The 19,507-nt window shown below is 29.4% G+C and overlaps 3 protein-coding genes and 1 long non-coding RNA gene across 9 annotated transcripts; 2 read left to right on the top strand and 2 right to left on the bottom strand.

Moving 5' to 3' along the window:
* The first annotated feature begins 1,467 nt into the window (after nt 1-1,467).
* Nucleotides 1,468-8,609, top strand: LOC105148226 (uncharacterized). Of its 6 annotated transcripts, none has more exons than XM_087407213.1 (9): nt 1,468-1,727; nt 3,793-3,889; nt 4,695-5,065; nt 5,165-5,539; nt 5,671-5,724; nt 6,169-6,234; nt 6,306-6,384; nt 6,580-6,671; nt 6,763-8,609. In XM_087407213.1, exons 3-9 carry the CDS (start codon nt 4,712-4,714, stop codon nt 6,892-6,894), a joined length of 1,152 nt encoding a protein of 383 aa, XP_087263339.1. In that variant the 5' UTR covers nt 1,468-1,727; nt 3,793-3,889; nt 4,695-4,711; the 3' UTR covers nt 6,895-8,609. The 6 variants fall into 6 exon arrangements, 5 of the variants coding, with proteins under 5 accessions (XP_087263339.1, XP_087263349.1, XP_087263343.1 ...); XM_087407223.1 differs by lacking the exon at nt 3,793-3,889 and having other exon boundaries at nt 1,469-1,727; nt 6,616-6,671; nt 6,763-6,794; nt 8,401-8,609; XM_087407219.1 differs by lacking the exon at nt 3,793-3,889 and having other exon boundaries at nt 1,472-1,727; nt 6,763-6,794; nt 8,401-8,609.
* On the bottom strand, nt 8,282-9,331 carry mRpL43 (mitochondrial ribosomal protein L43). The gene is made up of 4 exons (XM_011059808.2): nt 9,112-9,331; nt 8,925-9,031; nt 8,636-8,841; nt 8,282-8,501 (listed from the first exon to the last, which is right to left on the bottom strand). Exons 1-4 carry the CDS (start codon nt 9,246-9,248, stop codon nt 8,355-8,357), a joined length of 597 nt encoding a protein of 198 aa, XP_011058110.1. The 5' UTR covers nt 9,249-9,331; the 3' UTR covers nt 8,282-8,354.
* Nucleotides 9,332-9,747: 416 nt separating this feature from the next.
* On the bottom strand, nt 9,748-19,200 carry gig (TSC complex subunit tuberin). Its single transcript, XM_011059814.2, has 30 exons — nt 19,018-19,200; nt 18,745-18,829; nt 18,520-18,656; nt 18,195-18,388; nt 17,921-18,124; nt 17,662-17,836; nt 17,168-17,368; nt 16,922-17,063; nt 16,647-16,795; nt 16,405-16,577; nt 16,135-16,303; nt 15,846-16,067; nt 15,483-15,744; nt 15,288-15,406; nt 15,035-15,199; nt 14,725-14,890; nt 14,444-14,640; nt 14,249-14,365; nt 13,741-13,922; nt 13,465-13,678; nt 12,736-13,170; nt 12,497-12,662; nt 12,208-12,409; nt 11,817-12,000; nt 11,558-11,740; nt 11,311-11,483; nt 10,840-11,188; nt 10,608-10,748; nt 10,341-10,511; nt 9,748-10,269 (listed from the first exon to the last, which is right to left on the bottom strand). Exons 2-30 carry the CDS (start codon nt 18,821-18,823, stop codon nt 10,060-10,062), a joined length of 5,481 nt encoding a protein of 1,826 aa, XP_011058116.2. The 5' UTR covers nt 18,824-18,829; nt 19,018-19,200; the 3' UTR covers nt 9,748-10,059.
* On the top strand, nt 18,602-18,882 carry LOC147911108 (uncharacterized). Its single transcript, XR_015545477.1, has 2 exons — nt 18,602-18,731; nt 18,829-18,882. It is a non-coding gene; the product is annotated as an uncharacterized LOC147911108 (long non-coding RNA).
* Nucleotides 19,201-19,507: the final 307 nt, after the last annotated feature.

The following is a 19,507-nucleotide window of genomic DNA, read 5'->3' as shown; positions in this document are numbered from 1 at the left end:
ATTAGTCTGGATCTACAATAAATGTTTTATTCCGGTATTCATAGTCGGATCTTGTATATAAGGCTTAAATTTATCTTTAGATGCTCAGTATCAATGAAATAATTCGTAGAGTATCTGAAAATAAATTTAAGGAAGCCTTAAATATAAGGCTTAACTATGAATACAGGCATTAAGCCTTAAGGCCATATGTGCCTTCAACAATAAGCCATAGTCATAAATCAGAAGTTAGATGACTGTGATTGGTCAATTTTTAACTTCTGACTTCTGATTTATGATTAATAGCTTATTATAGAAACCCCAATAAGTAATTATACAGAATAAATGCCGCAGTTTAAAAATCAATAAAATTAGGCTTATTCAACGCGTTTTTGCATGAAACGAAAAAATGTAGCAGAAAAAGTGTCGCACTGCCCCGCAAACTGAGATATTAAATGTTAAAGTTGACGACTATTGAGATTAGGAAATCAATCACAAAATGGTTCTGAGACAAAATGAAATCTATAATTATATTTACATGGATTTCGACTTTCCATGCGAAACGACTCTCCCCCGTGTTATTAACCCCAACAGTGTTATTACTACAGCGATATGCGACGCAATTCGTTGGCATGATAATGATGGATGTAAATTCAGTATATAAGGTAACATTCAATGCAAAGCATGAAATAATAAATAAATATTCAAACATTGAAAAAACATTGAAAAAGTTTACTAACCTCATTCCATGACAGTCGATAGGAGTCGAGTTACTATCAATGTTGAGTACATTGATAATAAATTCAATATGGCTGCTACTACGAATTACTCGTGCCAATCAGAGAAAAATATCGATCACGTGATACTTTGCAAATCATTAATGCCCATTTCCATCAACGTAGATTAACTTTAATCTCAGTTCAACTTATTCTTTGTCTTTTTCTAATTTTTAGAATTAGAATTCTGATGAACTATAGGATCTCTATTCTATACCAATAATATTAAACGCTTATTGGACTGCAGACAACTAAATTGAAATAGTGATCGAAATAATAAACAGAAAGGCTGACGATTCTAGAGTCCTATATTTATAAAAAAAGCGCGACCACCTGATGTCAAGATCGCAAAAGTACTAGAAAAAATACTAGAAATAGCATCGTTTGCAAGATGGATTATGAAATCCACCAATCATTCATTAAGCAGCCATTTTAGTACACAGAAATAAGTTCATCATTGGCTGCTAATCATGTGATTGCAATGACCAATCAGAATATTTAACACCAGTCGCGCTTTTAGCGCGAGTTACTCTCAGCGTTGCATGAAAAGGCACCTTTAAACAAACAGGCTATATATCATATGGCGAGTTTAAGACGGTAAAACGATTAAACATGCTTACCGAGCGATTGAATATGATTGGTTGGATCTATAAGTAACAACCAATTATGTTCATTTGTTCGGTGAGGCTAGCCGCTTTATTAACTTGACGCGCCCATAATGATATATATATATATGTGTGTGTATGTGTGTGTGTGTGGGGAATACCCGTGTGTAATAATATTTTACTGATGCACACGTAGGTTGGTACAATACTGATGATTACGTTATCTGATATGTCTGTTATTATCTGCCATCGCTAGTCAAGGACGGATGACTGGAGAGTAGCGAGTTCATTTTTATTCACGGCCGAGCTTTATATACTTATTTAAATATTCTGCATCGAACAAGTGCGGAATCTTATTTTCAACAATCAGGTAAGTACATTAAAAACTTGTTAAAAGAATGGTCATTGTAGATATTGTATGCTAATTAATTATAATGAGTCATTCCAAACACATAATTTAATCGCAAAATTGAATATGGCGTATTTAATTATATATCATTAAAAAATTAGAAATACTTATAATATATATATTGGAACTTTATGTCTATTTGTTTGAATTTATACTATTTTTGTTTTAAATTAGCATTTCGTGTACCCAAGGACGCAATTCTGTAGCTTTCTGTACACACCTGTCGATAGTTGTTGAGTCGTTATGTATTTTGCGCAGATATTTTGTATGATAAAAAAGCTTTGTAAAACACCGATCGGACAACTATCGGTAGATGTATACAGAAAGTTACAGAATATAGCATCCCAGGTGCAAAAATCAATATTATACAGTACTTGTACAGTATAAGGGGTTCCGCACAATAAAAGGAACAGGGAAACAGAATAAGAATTTCAACCTATCAGAAATCATGTATTGTGGAATATACAGTTTCTAATAGGTTGAAATTCTTATTCTCTGTTCTCTGTTCCTTTTATTGTGCAGAATCCCTAATGCAGCTTTCTCTGCTAAACGCAGCCATTGATGACCAACACGTGTGAAAAAATATTTCATGTAGACATATATCCGAAAATGCTTTATTAGAAAGTTATAACTCAAAGATTTATAAACAGAATATACATTTACTACTGTATTTGTAGCACAATAGAAATATTTGATAGAATTTGATAATTATGGCCATGTTCAGTAGAATGTTTAATTAACAGTTTGCAACTGTTGAAAGTTTTCTTTATACTGATTGAATTATAGTTTTACACTGGATTATACTTTTACCTAGAAAATGAGTCTTATTGCAGCAAAGAAAATAGTTGCAAAATAAATATTCTGCTGAATGCAGCCATTAATTCGTCATGAAAGCAGAATTTATTGTAACTATTGTAATAATTGATATTATCAATAATATCATAGTCAATAAATATTTAAAAATATTTATCTTTCAGAGGGAATCGATTGTGATATTTTAAAATGAGCATATTCACTAAAATATTTATATTTTCATTAATTCAATATTTAATGAATTTGTTCATTTTTATAATTTTCATTTCATTTCAAAATACATCTTCTCTGAAAGAATGCAGGCTACCATTCGTCAAACTATCTAAGTAGCACTTTTTACATGTGCTGTTTTAGCACTTTTTGTAACGCTTTGTAAAACATGTGCTACTTGGAATGTTACCAAATTTTTTTGCATATTTCTACTTGCAAGAAGTAATATTGTAGTAAATGAATAATACTCATAAATTTTTTAATATTTATAACTTCTTCTAATTAAGCATTTTTGGATGTAAGTTTTATATAAACTTTTTTCATCTACTCAACCTCATTAACATATAAGTTTGATCTCTTTGCAGATATCCTGTATATGCATATGTATATAATAAAATTAATAGAAATAATTATAAATATACGTCTTACTTATAATAAATATAGTTAACCTTATAGCTACACACATTTTTTTCCCCTTGATATACACTTGAATCCCTGGGACCATCCATATTTTGTTATAACTTTCGTAAAAATGGACAATAAATTTTTTTTCAATCGATGGAGAATTGATTAAAGAATAAGTTCATTATGTGTAAAAGTCAGTAGAATTAAGAACTTCGAGATGCATTAGTTCAAAGAAAAAAAAATTTACTCTTATGATTGTATAGAAAAAGAAAAGTTCAGAAACAAAAAAATCTCAACTTATTACACTAAGGGACCCCAGTGTGTATAGCTAGGGTTAATATATTTTCAAGTTCTTTTATTGTTCTTCAGCAATAAAAAATGTCTTGATTAAATTTAATATATTATAATTGTCAAAGTCGTGACTCTGAGTAACTTTCAACAAGTTTTAGCCATCGCTCGTTAAAAAGTTATTAACAAAAGAGTTTGAAAAATGATGTCTCTTTCTGCTATATAAAATAAAAATTTTCTGTTTTAAAATATATTTTACGACTGTTCATATGATGTGAGTTTCACTCCACCTCCTCTTCTTCTGCTTTAGGAACGCACGACTTCCACGCGAAAACGACTTCTAAGAGCAAGGAGAGAGGTGGGATAAAATTCCCTTCGCGTGGAAAACATTACATAATCAAGGAAAAGTATAGAACAATTTTTAATATTATATATAGACAAAATAAAACGTTATTTTTTCAAACTTTTTTTGTTATTAACTTTTTAATCGAAAATGAGCGACGGCTAAAAGTTGTTGGAGATTACTCAAAGTCATGACCTTGACAACATCGTCAAGATCAAGATGATTGGAGAGATCTCTCCTAAAGTGAACATTTACCATAACTTTTATCATTTTAATGCTGAGAAATTCCTAACATATTTTATTAATTTTATAATTAAATATGTAATAATAAAATTGTAAAATTAAATATTAAAAATAAATATAAAATAATTGTAAAATTAAACATAATATAATTAATTGTTCGTATAAGTTTCAAATTTAGTAAGCGCATGCAAAAAGTACAAAACACGGCGCAGTAAATTTGTATCATTGGCGCACTTAATGTTGTTTTCGTAAATGATAACATAAAAAGCTTTATTACACCTGTTAGCATTTTTTTAGACAACGGAAAAATCTTTGCATATACATGAATAATACTTATTAATACCTTTCCTATCATGCATATACATGAATAATATTTATTAATATCTTTCCTATCATAATTGAAAAAGCATTAATTTTTTTATGCCTGATAATTTTTTCTTTCTTCTTTATATCAATGTAAGAATTTTATTCTTTTCTATAATTTTTACTTGAGTATTTACATTTATTGTAAAAATCTTGTAAAAATTATTTTGTATTTTTTATCTATACAATTTGATACAAATTTAGAGAATAAATCAAAGTTTATATTTTTAAAAAAGATTAAAATTGTATTTTTTTTTTTCTAGTAAGCTTTGCATTTAGCATGGAGGTACACGCCCGTGCTCCAGATCCTTTAACAATAGATGGCGACATGGCCAGCAACTGGCAAAGCTGGAAAGAAGATTTTATTATATTCATGAATTTAACTGGGTATATTGATAAACCTAATGAGATCCGCGCAAATCTTTTAAAAAATCGGATTGGAAAAGTTGGTATTGATGCAATACAAAATTTTTCTTTTGACAATGTGGAAGATAAAGATAATATGGATATATTGATTGAAAAGCTTGAAAACTACTTTAATCCACCAAAAAAAGAGGTGGTTGAACGATACAATTTTTTTACAAGAGCAAAGAAGCAACATGAGTCTATTGAACAATATATAAATATTTTAAAAGTACGTGGTATTTGTGATGTATATTTTTGTTGTATATTGCACACATACACACACACACACACACACAAATATATATATTGAAATCTTTGTTATTTACAGGAAAAAGCTAAAAATTGCAACTTTAACGATATGCTAGACGGCATGATACGAGACAAAATTATTCTTGAAACTCATGACAAAATATTGCGTAAAAAATTTTTTGAAGCAGACAATTTAGATTTGCCGAAGTTGGTAGCAATTTACCACGACTACAACATTAATACGGAAAAAATGAAACAAGTTACTAAAGAAACGAGGGCAGACTCAAGTGTTGCATCAAAACCATCAGATAATGTTGTAAAGAAAGTCTGTTGGAGATGTGATGAGCAGCATCCACTTGGAAAGTGTCCTGCTTGGGGATCGAAGTGCACAAAGTGTGGTGATATAAATCACTTTACCCAATGCTGCAAGGGTTTTAAATTTAAAATGAATAAGGTAATAAATTATTTCAAGATAAAATATATATTGATTGAAAATATCGAAGACTTATCAACTTGATTATTAAAATGTATTGTTATAATCATTTGCATTATAATTCTATAATATTGTGTTCTTTAATATTGTAGATGAATAAAAATTTACTGGATCCAACAACGCAACAGATAAAATTAAACCCAAAGGTAAATAATCAAAAGAAAACTAAATAAAATTAACATCATTATTTACAATTTGTTCCATACATGTATTCCATGCATGTTTAAGATATAATGTACAGATATTGATAACTAATATCTAAATAATTTATATATAACAATATGTATATGTATAATTATGTAACAAAGATAATGTTGCATTTATAAGATATGATTTTATTCTATTTACATATATATGACTAATAAAACAGGATATTTTTAACAATATGTATTTTTTTTATGCATTGTATCACTATGTACGTATATACACTGAAACAAAAACTTAACAGAAAATATTTCTTTCAACATTAAAAGATATTAAAAGCTGACAATATTTTAAGGCAAAAAAGAAATAAAGTGAAGATGCTTGTTACGGATAAAAATATAGGCATTGTTTTAAAACATTAAATATCAGATAATTTTATGTTGTAGAATAATGACAAATGGAATAATCAAGTAGATTCCGAAGTTAAAACTAAGGATTCGATTAATAAAACGGTATTTTATTCCTCATACATCTCTCCTGACTACATATTAAAATAGATTAAATAAATAAAATGTTTTTTTAGATTTTTCCTGATGTTCCGACAACAAATTTAAATTACGTTAATACAACGAATTATTCAACACATTTGCCCAAAAGTACACGTGCGTATTTCGTAATTATTTGTGTTCATATTATATAATAAAAGTGTAAAGAATACTTTTTTATCTAAATTGAGCTAAATGGTAATAAATATTAGGTGCGCAACTAAGTTCTCGCTGTTATTTTGATGCATTTTCATCAAAATAACAGCGAGAACTTAGTTGCGCACCTAATAATAAAAAAAAACATTATTACAGAGTACAGTTATTCATATACGAATTTAACTCAACCAGGTGGGACAATTTTCGATTTACGTAATAGAGGTGCAAATGTTCAACCTAAACAGACGGTAATGATAATTAATAAAGACAGATTAATAATTAATAAGACGCGCGTAAACGAATGTCATACAATATCTGCAACGCGATTTCCTTTTGCAGAAAACACCAAGTGCAGGTACTTCACAAGAAAGGTACAAATCCAATTCTTTTTTTGAAACACCGGTTAACGCGCGAATTCCAAACAAAAAGTTCCAAAAGAAAAAACCAGACGATTCTTGTATATTATCCTAAATCTTTCATATACACACATATACATATATTGCATATTATATCTTTCATATATTTTATGAATATCTTGTAGAATTAGCAAAAATTTTAATTTGTAAGGGGATCCTGAAGCCGTTCTGTTTTAGCATTTCATTTCGCAAATAATTTTCGAACTGGTCTTACGGATTGCAATTTTTTTACAGAATTAAAATACAAAAAGATTGCAATTTTTTTACAGAATTAAAATATAAAAAGATATAGTAAAGATAATTTCATTAGAGATGAGTTTCTGCAACACCTGGATCCAGACGGAATTAAAATCACGTTATCCTTTTCTTAATTAGTTGTTAAGGAACCTTTTCTGACTTTACTGCTCTTTTATCGATATATTTTTAGTTTGGAATTAAATTTGTTTACTCATGGTTTTATTTTGCCATGGTTTTATTAACAATGATCAAGTTCGGTCTTTGTTTCAGGATTCTTTTAAATTAGTTTTCATTTTATGATAGTTTTCTTTTTAAGATTAAAAAAGATTTATAATAAGAAATTTTCATATATGCACATATAAAAAATTAACGCTTTCAATATACACTATGAATTCAAGATAATCAATAAAAATACTAAAAAAGCTTTTCTCATATACTAATTGCATTTATGAAATATAAAATATGAGAAAATGCAAATACATGAGAACAAGAATATTGTCAACGAAAGCTCTTAAAGCTCGATTAGTTTTAAAAAAATCATACGACGATAAAAATTTATATAAAATTTTCTATGATGTAAACCTACAAATAACATTTTTACCATGCAGACATGTATTAGCACGTGAAAAATGTGCAAAAAATATAATACAATGTAGCATATATCGTAAATTTGTTAAAACTACTCTACGAGTGTATATTATTTAATAGTGTTTATATCCTGACAAATAATCTATAAATTCTGTTAAAGAATTTTCTACTTATCATCACTTTCAAGCAAAACTAAATGACATAAAGAGACAGCAAAGCGTGTCTCAACACAATCGCAACAATAGTTTAATAGCAAGATAATTGCATCAATATTATCTTGTATTATCGCAATATAACAGCAGTCTTATTTTGTATATTATTGTATATTATTATATGACAGTATTAGTACAAATTTTGATAATGACGATTTTAAAGTTGTAGACAAATTGCTCGCAAATTGCCCAGAGTTGTTATACCGTCAAGTTGCCAACAAATGCGAACTCGGTTGCTGCAATTCTAATTATAACAACACACATGATCGAAAACGAGACATACAACTTAAAGACATTTTTTGAAAACATTTTTTGAAAAGATGTCTTATATCTCGATTTAAAAAAAACCGTCTTTAAGACTTCTTATGTCTCAATTTTGAACATTTATGAAATATTACAAAAATATCTTTTATACTATATATATTTATATACATACTATAAATTAAAAATTAGAAATGTATTAAAATTGCTTAAAATATTATGTCCTTTGAACATGTATGGAAGTTTCTTCAACATTTTGGCAGGAATCATTAACTGCATTGTCAGCCAACTGCTGAGCCTTGAATAATTCAACAAGTTGTTCCGTTGCTGTGGGATCAAGTTTAACAGCTGCACCAAGCTCTTTCTACAAATAAAATAAAATATGTCATATATTTTATAAAGTTATGTATAACTTTTTTATAACTAATTTCTTAATATAAAATAAAAAAAATCTTGATACAAAATGAAAAAATTGTTTCTGGATAAAAACATAATTACATTAGGAAACTGAGTTAGGTTTAACATAGGATTTCTAAAAGTAAATGGTGTCCATGGTCCCTGAATCGATGGGAATTCCGTGTGCCATAGTTTACGCAATCTCAACGAAGGACCATCATGAAACTGCGTTCGTAACAATTCCATCCATTTTATAATATCGTCCCGGCTATAATTAGCAACCTCCATCCATTGTCTATCGCCATTCACTAGAAAAATATATTCTATATTAGCACTACACTAATAACGTTTTAAATGTAGATAAATGTTCCATAGATAAATATAAACGTACAATATTCGGCTACTATGACTGGTTGTCTGTGCCTTCTTGGTTTAACATATACTACAACTCCTGGATTTTCTTTTGCATAATTAATTAGATCATGTTCTATGAAACCTCTATAAAAAAAATTTAAGAAAAATATTAATTTTAAATATTGCGTAGAAAACATCTACAAGTAAATGTAGGTTAGAATCACCTTACTCCCTGACTTGTACCACGGTTTTTGCAAAACTTTAAAGTTATTCTCTGTAACTGACAGACATAACGTCCGATCCCGAGACCAAAAGGTGCCCGCGGGAATCCTGATTTCAGAAATAAGTATTTATTCGACATATTCCGTCACCTGGATCAGCAAAGTGTGGCGCGCCGCGCGAATGGCTAGTTTACATTGACTTTTACATCGTGCACTTTATAGTGTAGGTACTAACTTTCTATTGAATGCTCTTAATTTCGGCGATATGTGTAAACATATATATAATATATGTATTTAATTAATTATTTTGATGCATATTGTACCAATTTAGTACATCATTCTTTGAATACATTGCTGAAATTAAGATAATTTAATAGAAAGTTAATATCCGTATCAAATGCTCGGTGTAAAAGGGATTAGTATTAAAAGAGCTAAATATGAACGTGTAAAACATGTCAATGTTATCAACTTTTCAAAGTTACCTGGTAGCCATACTTTGAAATTATTTCATCTTTTATTTGAATAAATTATATATATATATATATATATATATATATATATATATATATACATTTTTTATAAGTGTTCAAATTTGACTATGTTCAATCTCTTATCTTAAAAAAAAATTTAATGCGAAAATTAGGATAAACTGCCATTTTTTATTTACGTTACAAGCAAAGAACATCAATTATATAAGATTGCGATATGTTCTAACGAAAAGTATCATTCCTCTTAATATATTAATATTAGGTGTAGTAAAAATAATGGATTTCTTTTTACTACACCTAATATATTATACATTTAATTTTGGAAAATTTGTAAGCTTTTAAAATATTTTGACAACAATTAATGCACGTTTATTTTGTTAATGCATTCATTTGATCTAATATATAATTGTTTCCATTCATTAATATTTTTGTCATAGTGTTATTCTATAAATGATACAAATAACTATGTCGTATATTCCGTGAAGTCGTCCATATACACTCGTTTGTTGGTTCTCGGTGATAATTCGTCCGTAGCAGTTTCCGGATTATTATTGATGTATTCCTGCAATACTCTGCTTCTCAAGCGCTTGATGTGACGTAAGCGCTCCAACCAATTGGAAGCATATGGATTATGACTATTATGCTTCAAAGACGAACAAACCATTGAGGCTAGCTGTAATTATATTATATTATATTATGTCACATTACAACTAATTCTTCTGTAAAAGCTTTCATGATATTTACATTAGCATGCAAAGCAAGTTGCCGTGAAAGAATAGCCAAATTTTGATCAGAAATAATTTTAGGCTCGCTGTGACCAATATGCTCAGCCAATTCTTCTCGTGCTTGTACTGTAACTTGATTAGTACCATGATCTAAAGGTTGTATCACAACACAGGCGTAATTAAATTGACCCTAAAAATATACATAAGAGTAAAAGAATTATATACATATACACACATACAACAAAATTTTGTAACACGTATTATGACGGTTTAATTTTATACGTACTTTAACTGTCTGTATATTATATGGTTCATCAGATTCATTGTATATAAGTGTTACATAATTATTCCCAATATGTGTTTTTTTAGATGTACACTTTGGATCACTTGCTTTTGTAGGCATTAATGTTGCGACATGAAAAGCTACCTAGAAAGTTTTTTCAAATAAAAAATTATTTTAAAAATCGCACACGAGAGAATGATGAATTAAGTTTGATATGTAATTTTTATTTACAAACCTGTGTAACGTCATCTTGCCAAATATAAGCAAACTCTCCATTCTCACCATTACGATCTAATCCACCCAAAAATATATTTTCATCGACATCTTTTAGTCGAACTAATGTACCTAAACGTTTCAAAAATTCAGTATAACGAAGCGAACCATGTTGATTTGCTAAAATTTCAATTTCATTCGAAGCTTGACCCAGGCCGACATAAAGTACTCCAATTTTGTGAGTTTCATACGGCTGTATTCTATCTAGGTTTGTAACTGCGCGTTGTATGGCTGTTGTCTGTGGAACCAATAAAGGCTTTTCTGTGGTAGTGCCAAAATGCGCTGCATGGTAAAGTTGAAGGAATACAAAACTGTAACGGGACAACATATTTTTTGTCTCAAAAGAGAAGTAATTCTCATAGTATAATAAAACATTTTAAAATGTGAAAAAATGTATATATCAGTTTCATAAAAAGATACACGGTAAATATACCTTGGATTAATGCCTGTTCGCGGTGGTTCCTTTACTCGAGGAGAATTGCCCCGTCGTATGTTATCCCAGTCTCGTGATTTTTTAGCTGGGCTCATAACAGAGATTGTATGACCTCTGTCTCGAAAAGGTATAGGTAAAGGAGGCAATGTAGATGGATCTGGCCTTTCATCTTTCTGTTAAAATGAATGATCAGTCATAATTTGTATAATATACTAAAAATAAGAGAAAAAAAAGTTCCTTGGCATACTTTATCTACAATATGAGTCCGTCCAATAGGTGGTTTATTTTCAACAGTTAATGGAGTTTGCTTCTGATTATAATCAAGACTAGATAATCGAGAATAAATTTGAGTAGGTGATTGCGGCGCTTTTGTGGTAGACGATTGTATCTGTGCAGGACGTGTTTGTATTCCTAAATAATTTCCTGGTGCCTAAAATCATTTTCACATTACATAAAGAAGTATATTTTGTCATTTTCTTAATACTTTATTAGTATATTATTTCAACCTGTATAGTTGTAGGAGATGGTGGTACGGTATTACTGGTTGTTGAAATAGTTTGAGTAATTTGTGTTGCTCCTGGATAAGAACGTTGCGAACGTAATGCAGTTGGATGATCTCCAGTATTTTCTGAAGAAGGTGGAGTTGTTCCCATGCCAAATATTTCTTCTGGTATAGCTTCGCAACTAACTCTATAAATTATGCAAATAAGTATTAAAAATAATTTTTCTTTATAATAAAATTCAATAAAAGAATATAATGCTTGAGCTTAATAATTTATTTGAATACAAGCGCTTTTTTGTGTGTAATTTTCTGAATTTATTTTATCCTTTCTCTATTACCAACTACCATAAACATAATAATAATGAATATGTACATGTTTAATAAAAAATATATACCTCATGTCCTTTGTATAAATATTTTTTGAATGCTTCTTCAATTCTGCATCCAATTTAATCTCTAGCTCTGAGCAAGTAAAATCTTTATCAATTTGTTGTTGCACATTTAGTTTTTCTTTATTCAAAAATGGATTTTTCCAATTAGCGCTCATTTCTGGACTTGAATTTGATCGACGTACTGGATTTCTAGAACGTCGCGTATCTATGGAAGATTTCCATTTTTTTAGATTTATTTTTTGAAAATCATAAATAATAAATACTATAATATAATAAATAATATAATAAATACCTTCTTCACCTTCTTCTAAACTTTCTAAACTGTCTCTTGAACTTTGCCGAGATGGACTAGGCCGAGCTGGCGAACCAGGTATTGCAATTGGACCTGATACTATAGACGAAATTACCGGTTTCATATGTTCATTTTGTATCTGATTATTACTTTTGTTTGGCACATCCTGTAATAAGAAATAATATTTATAAGTCTTTCTTTTTTAAATAAGATTTATTGTCGATTAACTTTAGAAATACCTCTGTTTCATCATCTGAGAATTCTGAAGCAGCCTCCTGTTGTTTATTTTGTACTGTATCTTGATTTGGCATATACAAAGCCATAATGTCATGTACAGGAAAATCCATAGGAGTTTCAAATTGTGTTGAATTCTGGATCCTCATAATCCATGACATATCGCCTGTAGGTCTACGAACATATATTTCAGCCCATCCTTGACACCAACAAGCACACAATATATGTCCATCTTGTTTATCGTTATTTAATATTTGTCCTAATTTTGATGTTTCAATTTGATCCTTGTCAGTTTTCTCCATAAGAAATTCCTTTTTCGTACTATCAGACTCTTCTGTAGATTTTTTAGATTCTTCCGTAGGAGAATTTGTAGCAGTATTTGCATTTGAACTTCCATGACCACCAGAAGATTGTCTAGATAATTTATCTTCTTTCGATGTCTATCAATATAATTACGTATGTCATACTTATGTCTTTTCTTTATATGCAATGCAATTATATTTACTATTTTCAGTATAATGCATAAAAATGTAAGGAATAATATTGTTACACACAACTATACATATCGTAAAAAGCTAATCGTATACATTATATATATTCATATGTATGTCTTCTTTTACAATTATATTATATCATTTTAAATGATACTTTAGAATATGAATTCGTCTCGCTTTCCAAATAGATTAAATAATTATATAAATTTGAATGTAAAAGATAATTATATAAATAAATACCTCAATACTTGAAGTACGTTGTAAGATTGAGTGAGAGGTTTTTGTGTGATCAAGTAACAGAAAGCCAGGTTTACATGCTGCCCAACAATTGTCACAAAGTCCACCACGCATAGCTTTATTACTACAACCACTTGTCGTAACTGTGATAAGTCTATTACCAAGTATCCAAGTCATTGACTGACCTTCTTTCAAAAGAAAATCGGCAGCTGGTAACCTATTGTAAAATCAATGTAATTATTTGTAATCACGATTAAGGGAAATTAAAAAATTCGTTACCTTTTAGGCCGTGCTGAATAATTTGAAAATGTATAACGAGCCATTAAATCAATACAAGTTTCAATAAGTTCAATATGAAAATTCATTAGACCTTCATCCATTGGAGGTTTTAAGTCTAAAGCTCTACTTTCTCCTATCATTCGATTAGCCATTATTGGTCTTTCTCTTCGACCTCTACTACCCTATACATACACAAAAATTATATTACATACAAATATGTTTAATTTATATCAAATATTAGGTGTTGGAATTAATTCGTAGCGTTTTACAAGTGATGGGAAGTACTTTCATTAATGTATTTTTTAATGCTCATGTGAAATAAATAACATTCTTTCATTAAAAAACGCTACGAATTAATTCCAACACCTAATAATAGTGAAAAACATAAAATGCACATGCATATACACGATGTGATAACAAATTTTTTAATTTTAACATTATTAAAAAGTATTTTGAATATAATTATAATAAATATAAATACAATTATAATAGATCTTTATATCTATACTTGTTCAGTCAGACTAGAACTACGTTTCCTGTTTGAAGAATCTTCGTTAATGACACTAAAATCAGATTTCATTAGATGTCCTTCTTCAAGAGGAATTATCACATTTGCCTTCAATCCCTGTTTTTCAAAAATAAAAATAATTTTGATCAATATCTTAAGAAATTAATTGACATTAACTAGAATATATATACATACTGTAGTAATAAATTTAACAAATTCTCTCCGAAAAGGAAGCCTGCATTTCAAAAACCATACAGCAATTACATGATAAGCCAAAGATACAGTATAATGATTATATTTGAAAGGATTGGTGTATGGCAACAGTATTGCAAATACAGACATATATTGATCTCCAATAAAGCTAGCAAAAACTTTTGGAAGTCTAGTTAGAGCTAAAATAAAAATTATATTTATAAATGATATCACAAATTAAAAAAGTTCAATTTAACACTCATTTTTAACAGTAGAAAACATACTTGATAAGAATTCTATAATAGGTATAGCAATATAGACTGTCGCAGAAATTTTTGATAAATTTAAAAGCACTTCAGACAAAAGTTTATTCATTGCATCACGCATTTCTAATGTGCAGATTGTGAGACTGGTTACACACTGGCTTGCGCATTTTGCTGTGAGACCAACCTAAAAATTAAAGTTTTTGTCATGTCTCAAATATACTTTGTAGAGATAAAACAATTTTCATGCATTGTAATTCTTATTATTATTTCTCTCTCTCTCTCTTATTACATATTCTGTACAAAATACATGTTTTTCTTTTTCTCTTACCTCTAGACATTTTATTAAACTTTGTTGTAAATAAGGTTCCAAATGTGCATGATATGATGCTAGAGATGCAAGTACTGGAAAAACGTAGACTCGAAATTCAGAGAGAGTAAATTTAGGTGGAACATTATAAAGTGACTCAGGGAGACGCAAACTCTTGTCACTCACCTAAATATTATATTTCACGAAATTAATAAGTTTTGTGAAATAATATAATGCTTTTAAGAAAGAGATTAAGAATAAAGAGTTAACTAACCATTGAACATAAAGCTGCTGCAAAAAAGTCAATATCATTACTATGACGAGATAACACCAATGCTCTATTCTGCATCACTTGAGGTAATTCTTTTAATATAAGATACAAAACTTTCCAATCTGTCAAGAAAAAAATATATGTATGAATTACATATATTAAGTGTGTGTAAAAGAATAAATTATTTTAAGGTATTACCTTTTTCTTGTTTGATACAAGAAATAATAGTTTTACACCCATGAGTCAAAGATATCGGAGTAATATGACAAGATAAATGTTGCAATGGCACTGGACTTGCAGGTGGAGGACTGTTGCCACCACCTGCATTGTTCATACGTTCACTTGTACCATGTTCCAAAACAAGATATGGACTAAATCGTGTTACAGTAACATTTGATGCATCTAATATACCAAGATGATGCAAAGAATTTGCTCTGATTTTTAAAAAACACTCAAAAATCTGTAATATGTTACATTAGTGCATATATACGAATGTGTACATGTGTGCTTGCGTGTGTATATGTATATTTATAAGTTTTAGCCTATTAACAAAATAATTACCAAATAACGTGTCGTTGATACATCATGGAAAACTGAGGGATCTTTGTAATGTTGCTCAAGATGATTCACTAAAATTTTGTAAGCACAAATTGCGTGACTCGATGGTAAACGATAAATTTTAGATGTAAATATTTTTAGAACTCCAACAACAGCAGTTTTTACATCTTTAATATCGGCATCCATAGATATTGGAGTGTCTGATGTGAAAGGCTTGTTGATTATCTAAAATAAATAAATTATCTCACTATAAATACATATATACACTTTTGTACTTAAGCACTTTGAATACCTTTTCCAATATATCTAAAAGTTCTATGCATCGCTTAGTATCACATTCCAAACAAAGATCTATTAATAAATTTGCTGTGACGGTGCGTATTGTAATATCTGGATCTACATCCACATGTTGTGTGTACGGTACAACTATTCGCTCAATAAGCTCATCTTCATATCTGGACCTATAAGTGATGTTTATAATAATATATACATATCTGTATGAATGTAAGAGAAAGAATGTTAGAGCGCAGCAGTGTTATTAAATCAAGAAAATTTATAATACCTATTAACATAAATGACATTAGTTAGAACGTCTAGAACCTTCATTCGAATGGTTGTACGTGTTTCAATTTTATAGTAACGTTCCATCAAAGATCCTAATTTGGTCTGCCATTGATAATATGTAGGACCTATCATAGAAGCTCTGTATTCAATTAATTTTAATACAGATCCTTCCTAAAAATAAAAAAATAAAAACTGTTTATAAACATTCATTTATACTATTTTGAATCTATATGCACTTACAGGTCGAGAATCGCTACAACGTTCAACAAGATCATAAAAACGTTGTACGCAACCATTATAATTGTTTGCGTCAAGTAAACTTTCAATATTAGTCATTGTCTCATGTAAACTCGTAGAAACTTGTTTGGTTGCTGGTTGATTACTAGTTTCTAAAACAATGCATAAAAATCATAATTTTAATTATATATACATATGTATGTATATAATAACTATATATTATTATAGTTATTGTTTTCTTTAATTAGAATAAATATAAGCATTTTAGTAAGTTTTACCAGTGTGAGTAATAATTTCTTCTATGATATCAAGAATGATGCTCCATGTAGGATCCCATAATTCATTACCATACTTATTCACCAATCTTTGTATTGATAGAGTGACTTCATACATAACAATTGGATGATTGCACTGTAGAGCCTGTTAATGTAGTCATCATATAGTTTATTATGTCTAATATTGCACGCATGTATACGTATGCATCAATACTTCATAAAATAAAGATAAAACAGATGTATACATACTTGATAGAACGAAGGTAAAACAGATGCTGGCGTACATTCTAATTTTGGTATTCTATGCGTACCCCACAAACCCATATTTACATAAAACACGGCACCTCGTAATAGACGAACGTCACGTTGAAAGTTAGTATCTTGTAACAAGCGGCACATTGTATACAAAGCACAATGACCCATATGTGTTCCTAATAAATTTCGCATAATCTGTAAAACCATTATAATGTATGTACATATACTTCATATTTTATTTACTAATTTTAGGACATATGTAATACACCTTTTTAAATTTATTAAAAGAAAATTATTTGTATATGCATAGAATATGTATAATATATATACTATACATATTCTATATATATAGTATAGCTATATATATAGTATAGTATAGAATGTATATCACTTATATGTATAAACATGGAGTATATCTATTTGTAGTAGATAATCAATAAAGGAAAAGATTTTTACATGTTTCTGAACACATTTAAATATTATTCTACCTTCCAACTTGTTTGGCAATAAGTCTCAACATTTACACTTCTGCACAAGGCTATAATAAAGGTTTGCAATGAATCAGATTGTAAATTACTATAACACATAATTGCATCGAGAGCTTCCAAACATCCAGAAACAACTTCGGTATTATTACTATAATAACACAAATGAGAAATATATCTGAAAAAATTATGATAACTTATTATATGAGTAAAGTAATTTCACTTATTGTTAGAAAAAAAAAATGATTTTTAAGATATTTACTGGACGAGACCAGATATAATATCCTCATCAATGTAAGCAGAGTTGAATTTGATAACATTAACAAGAAGAGACAAAAATTCAGCTCCTCTTTTCCCATCTCCTGCTGTTACTGTAGGCATCCATTCTAATAGAAAAGGACCCATTCTTTCTTCCAAATGTAAAATATCTTTCCCATGTTCTGTTAATGTTTGTAACAATTCCAATCTGAAATATCAAAAAAATGATAGATAAAACAGTGACAGTTAAAATAAGATAATGGATATTGTCAAAATACCTAGGACCAATATCTTCAGGAATATCATATTCCTTCACCACCATGAAAAATTTTACACGCATCAATGATGAAAGTTTAGAATATTGTCCTTGTACAAGGCATTTTAAAAAATTCAAGGTTAAATGCCTATGTTCGCGAGGAACATCCTTTCCTAGTAAGTCTTGAACTAAATTCCATAAACGTTCAGCCGCTCTCTGTTATTAGAAACAAACAGAAAAAAAGTTAAACGTGAATCATTATTTTTGTCTGATCTTTTATACTTGTTCATTTAGAATGACACTTTGTAACTTTTTTTAGATAAATATAGATAAGAGTGTATATATACATCTTCCCACTGTTGATTGAGCACTGCGTCACGAAGCTCTTTAATCGCTTTCGTACGATGATGCACTGGACTGTCTGGACTAATTTCTTTTTCGATATCATAAGTCAAAGTGAATTCTTCGCGACTCTTATAACTTCCTGCAAAAAGACGATCGATATAATTATAAATATCGGACGTAACATATAACTTGCGATATACGAGATATTCGAAACGTAATATATTTACCTTTATTTATGCGAAAAAATTGCTTGAGTTTATCATGCAACGTTTTGTTGTCTTTATCTTTCGAATTCATTTTCGACATTTTAGTCTGAAATTTAAGGAAACTTGTGGAAAAATGTATTCAATAAATATTACACTGAACATATCAAAAACAGAGAACAAGCTGAAGCTGAGTGCACCAATCCAACCAGTGACAAGTGACAATCAGGACAATCAATGATGCCAGCTACACTCATAAAACATTGATCCGAACTACGTAGCTACACAATTGCATACCCGATAAGTAAGTCAATTATAAGTCATGTTTGAATTTCCGTTGTTTGAGCTCTGCGCGAAGAAATCACTTGATCATCGATAGTCATCAACGAGATACTAGGTTTGTTGCTTGATATAATATTTCCAAAAATGTTTACACTTAAAATGGGATAAATATACAATATATTCAAGAGTTGAAAGGAGAGAGAACGAAGACACTAAGTGCAAAAAGTGCAAATAACACGGACTTATCTCAGCCGCAGTTCGATTTATGCTCACAATGCTTAAAAATCATTTCATCTTTGTTGTTTGTCAAATGTTAAACAACGACAAACGACACTCATGAGCGTTGTTAGGTCTGTTCTTTTAGACTGAACTTTTGCACCAGTTCATCTTCCTTTCCCTTCTTTCCTCTTAGAGAGAAAAGGAAGAAAGATGAACTGATGCAAAAGTTCAGCCAAAAAGAACAGCTTATTAAAGACGGCCGGCTTTATAGAACGTGACTGTCAAA

The sequence above is a fragment of the Acromyrmex echinatior genome, chromosome 1, assembly GCF_024713525.1.
Source record: "Acromyrmex echinatior isolate Ae372 chromosome 1, ASM2471352v2, whole genome shotgun sequence".
NCBI classification, from domain to species: Eukaryota; Metazoa; Arthropoda; class Insecta; order Hymenoptera; family Formicidae; genus Acromyrmex; species Acromyrmex echinatior.
The sequence above is the reverse complement of the archived record's forward strand: the minus strand, read 5'-3'. Positions and strand labels throughout refer to the sequence as shown.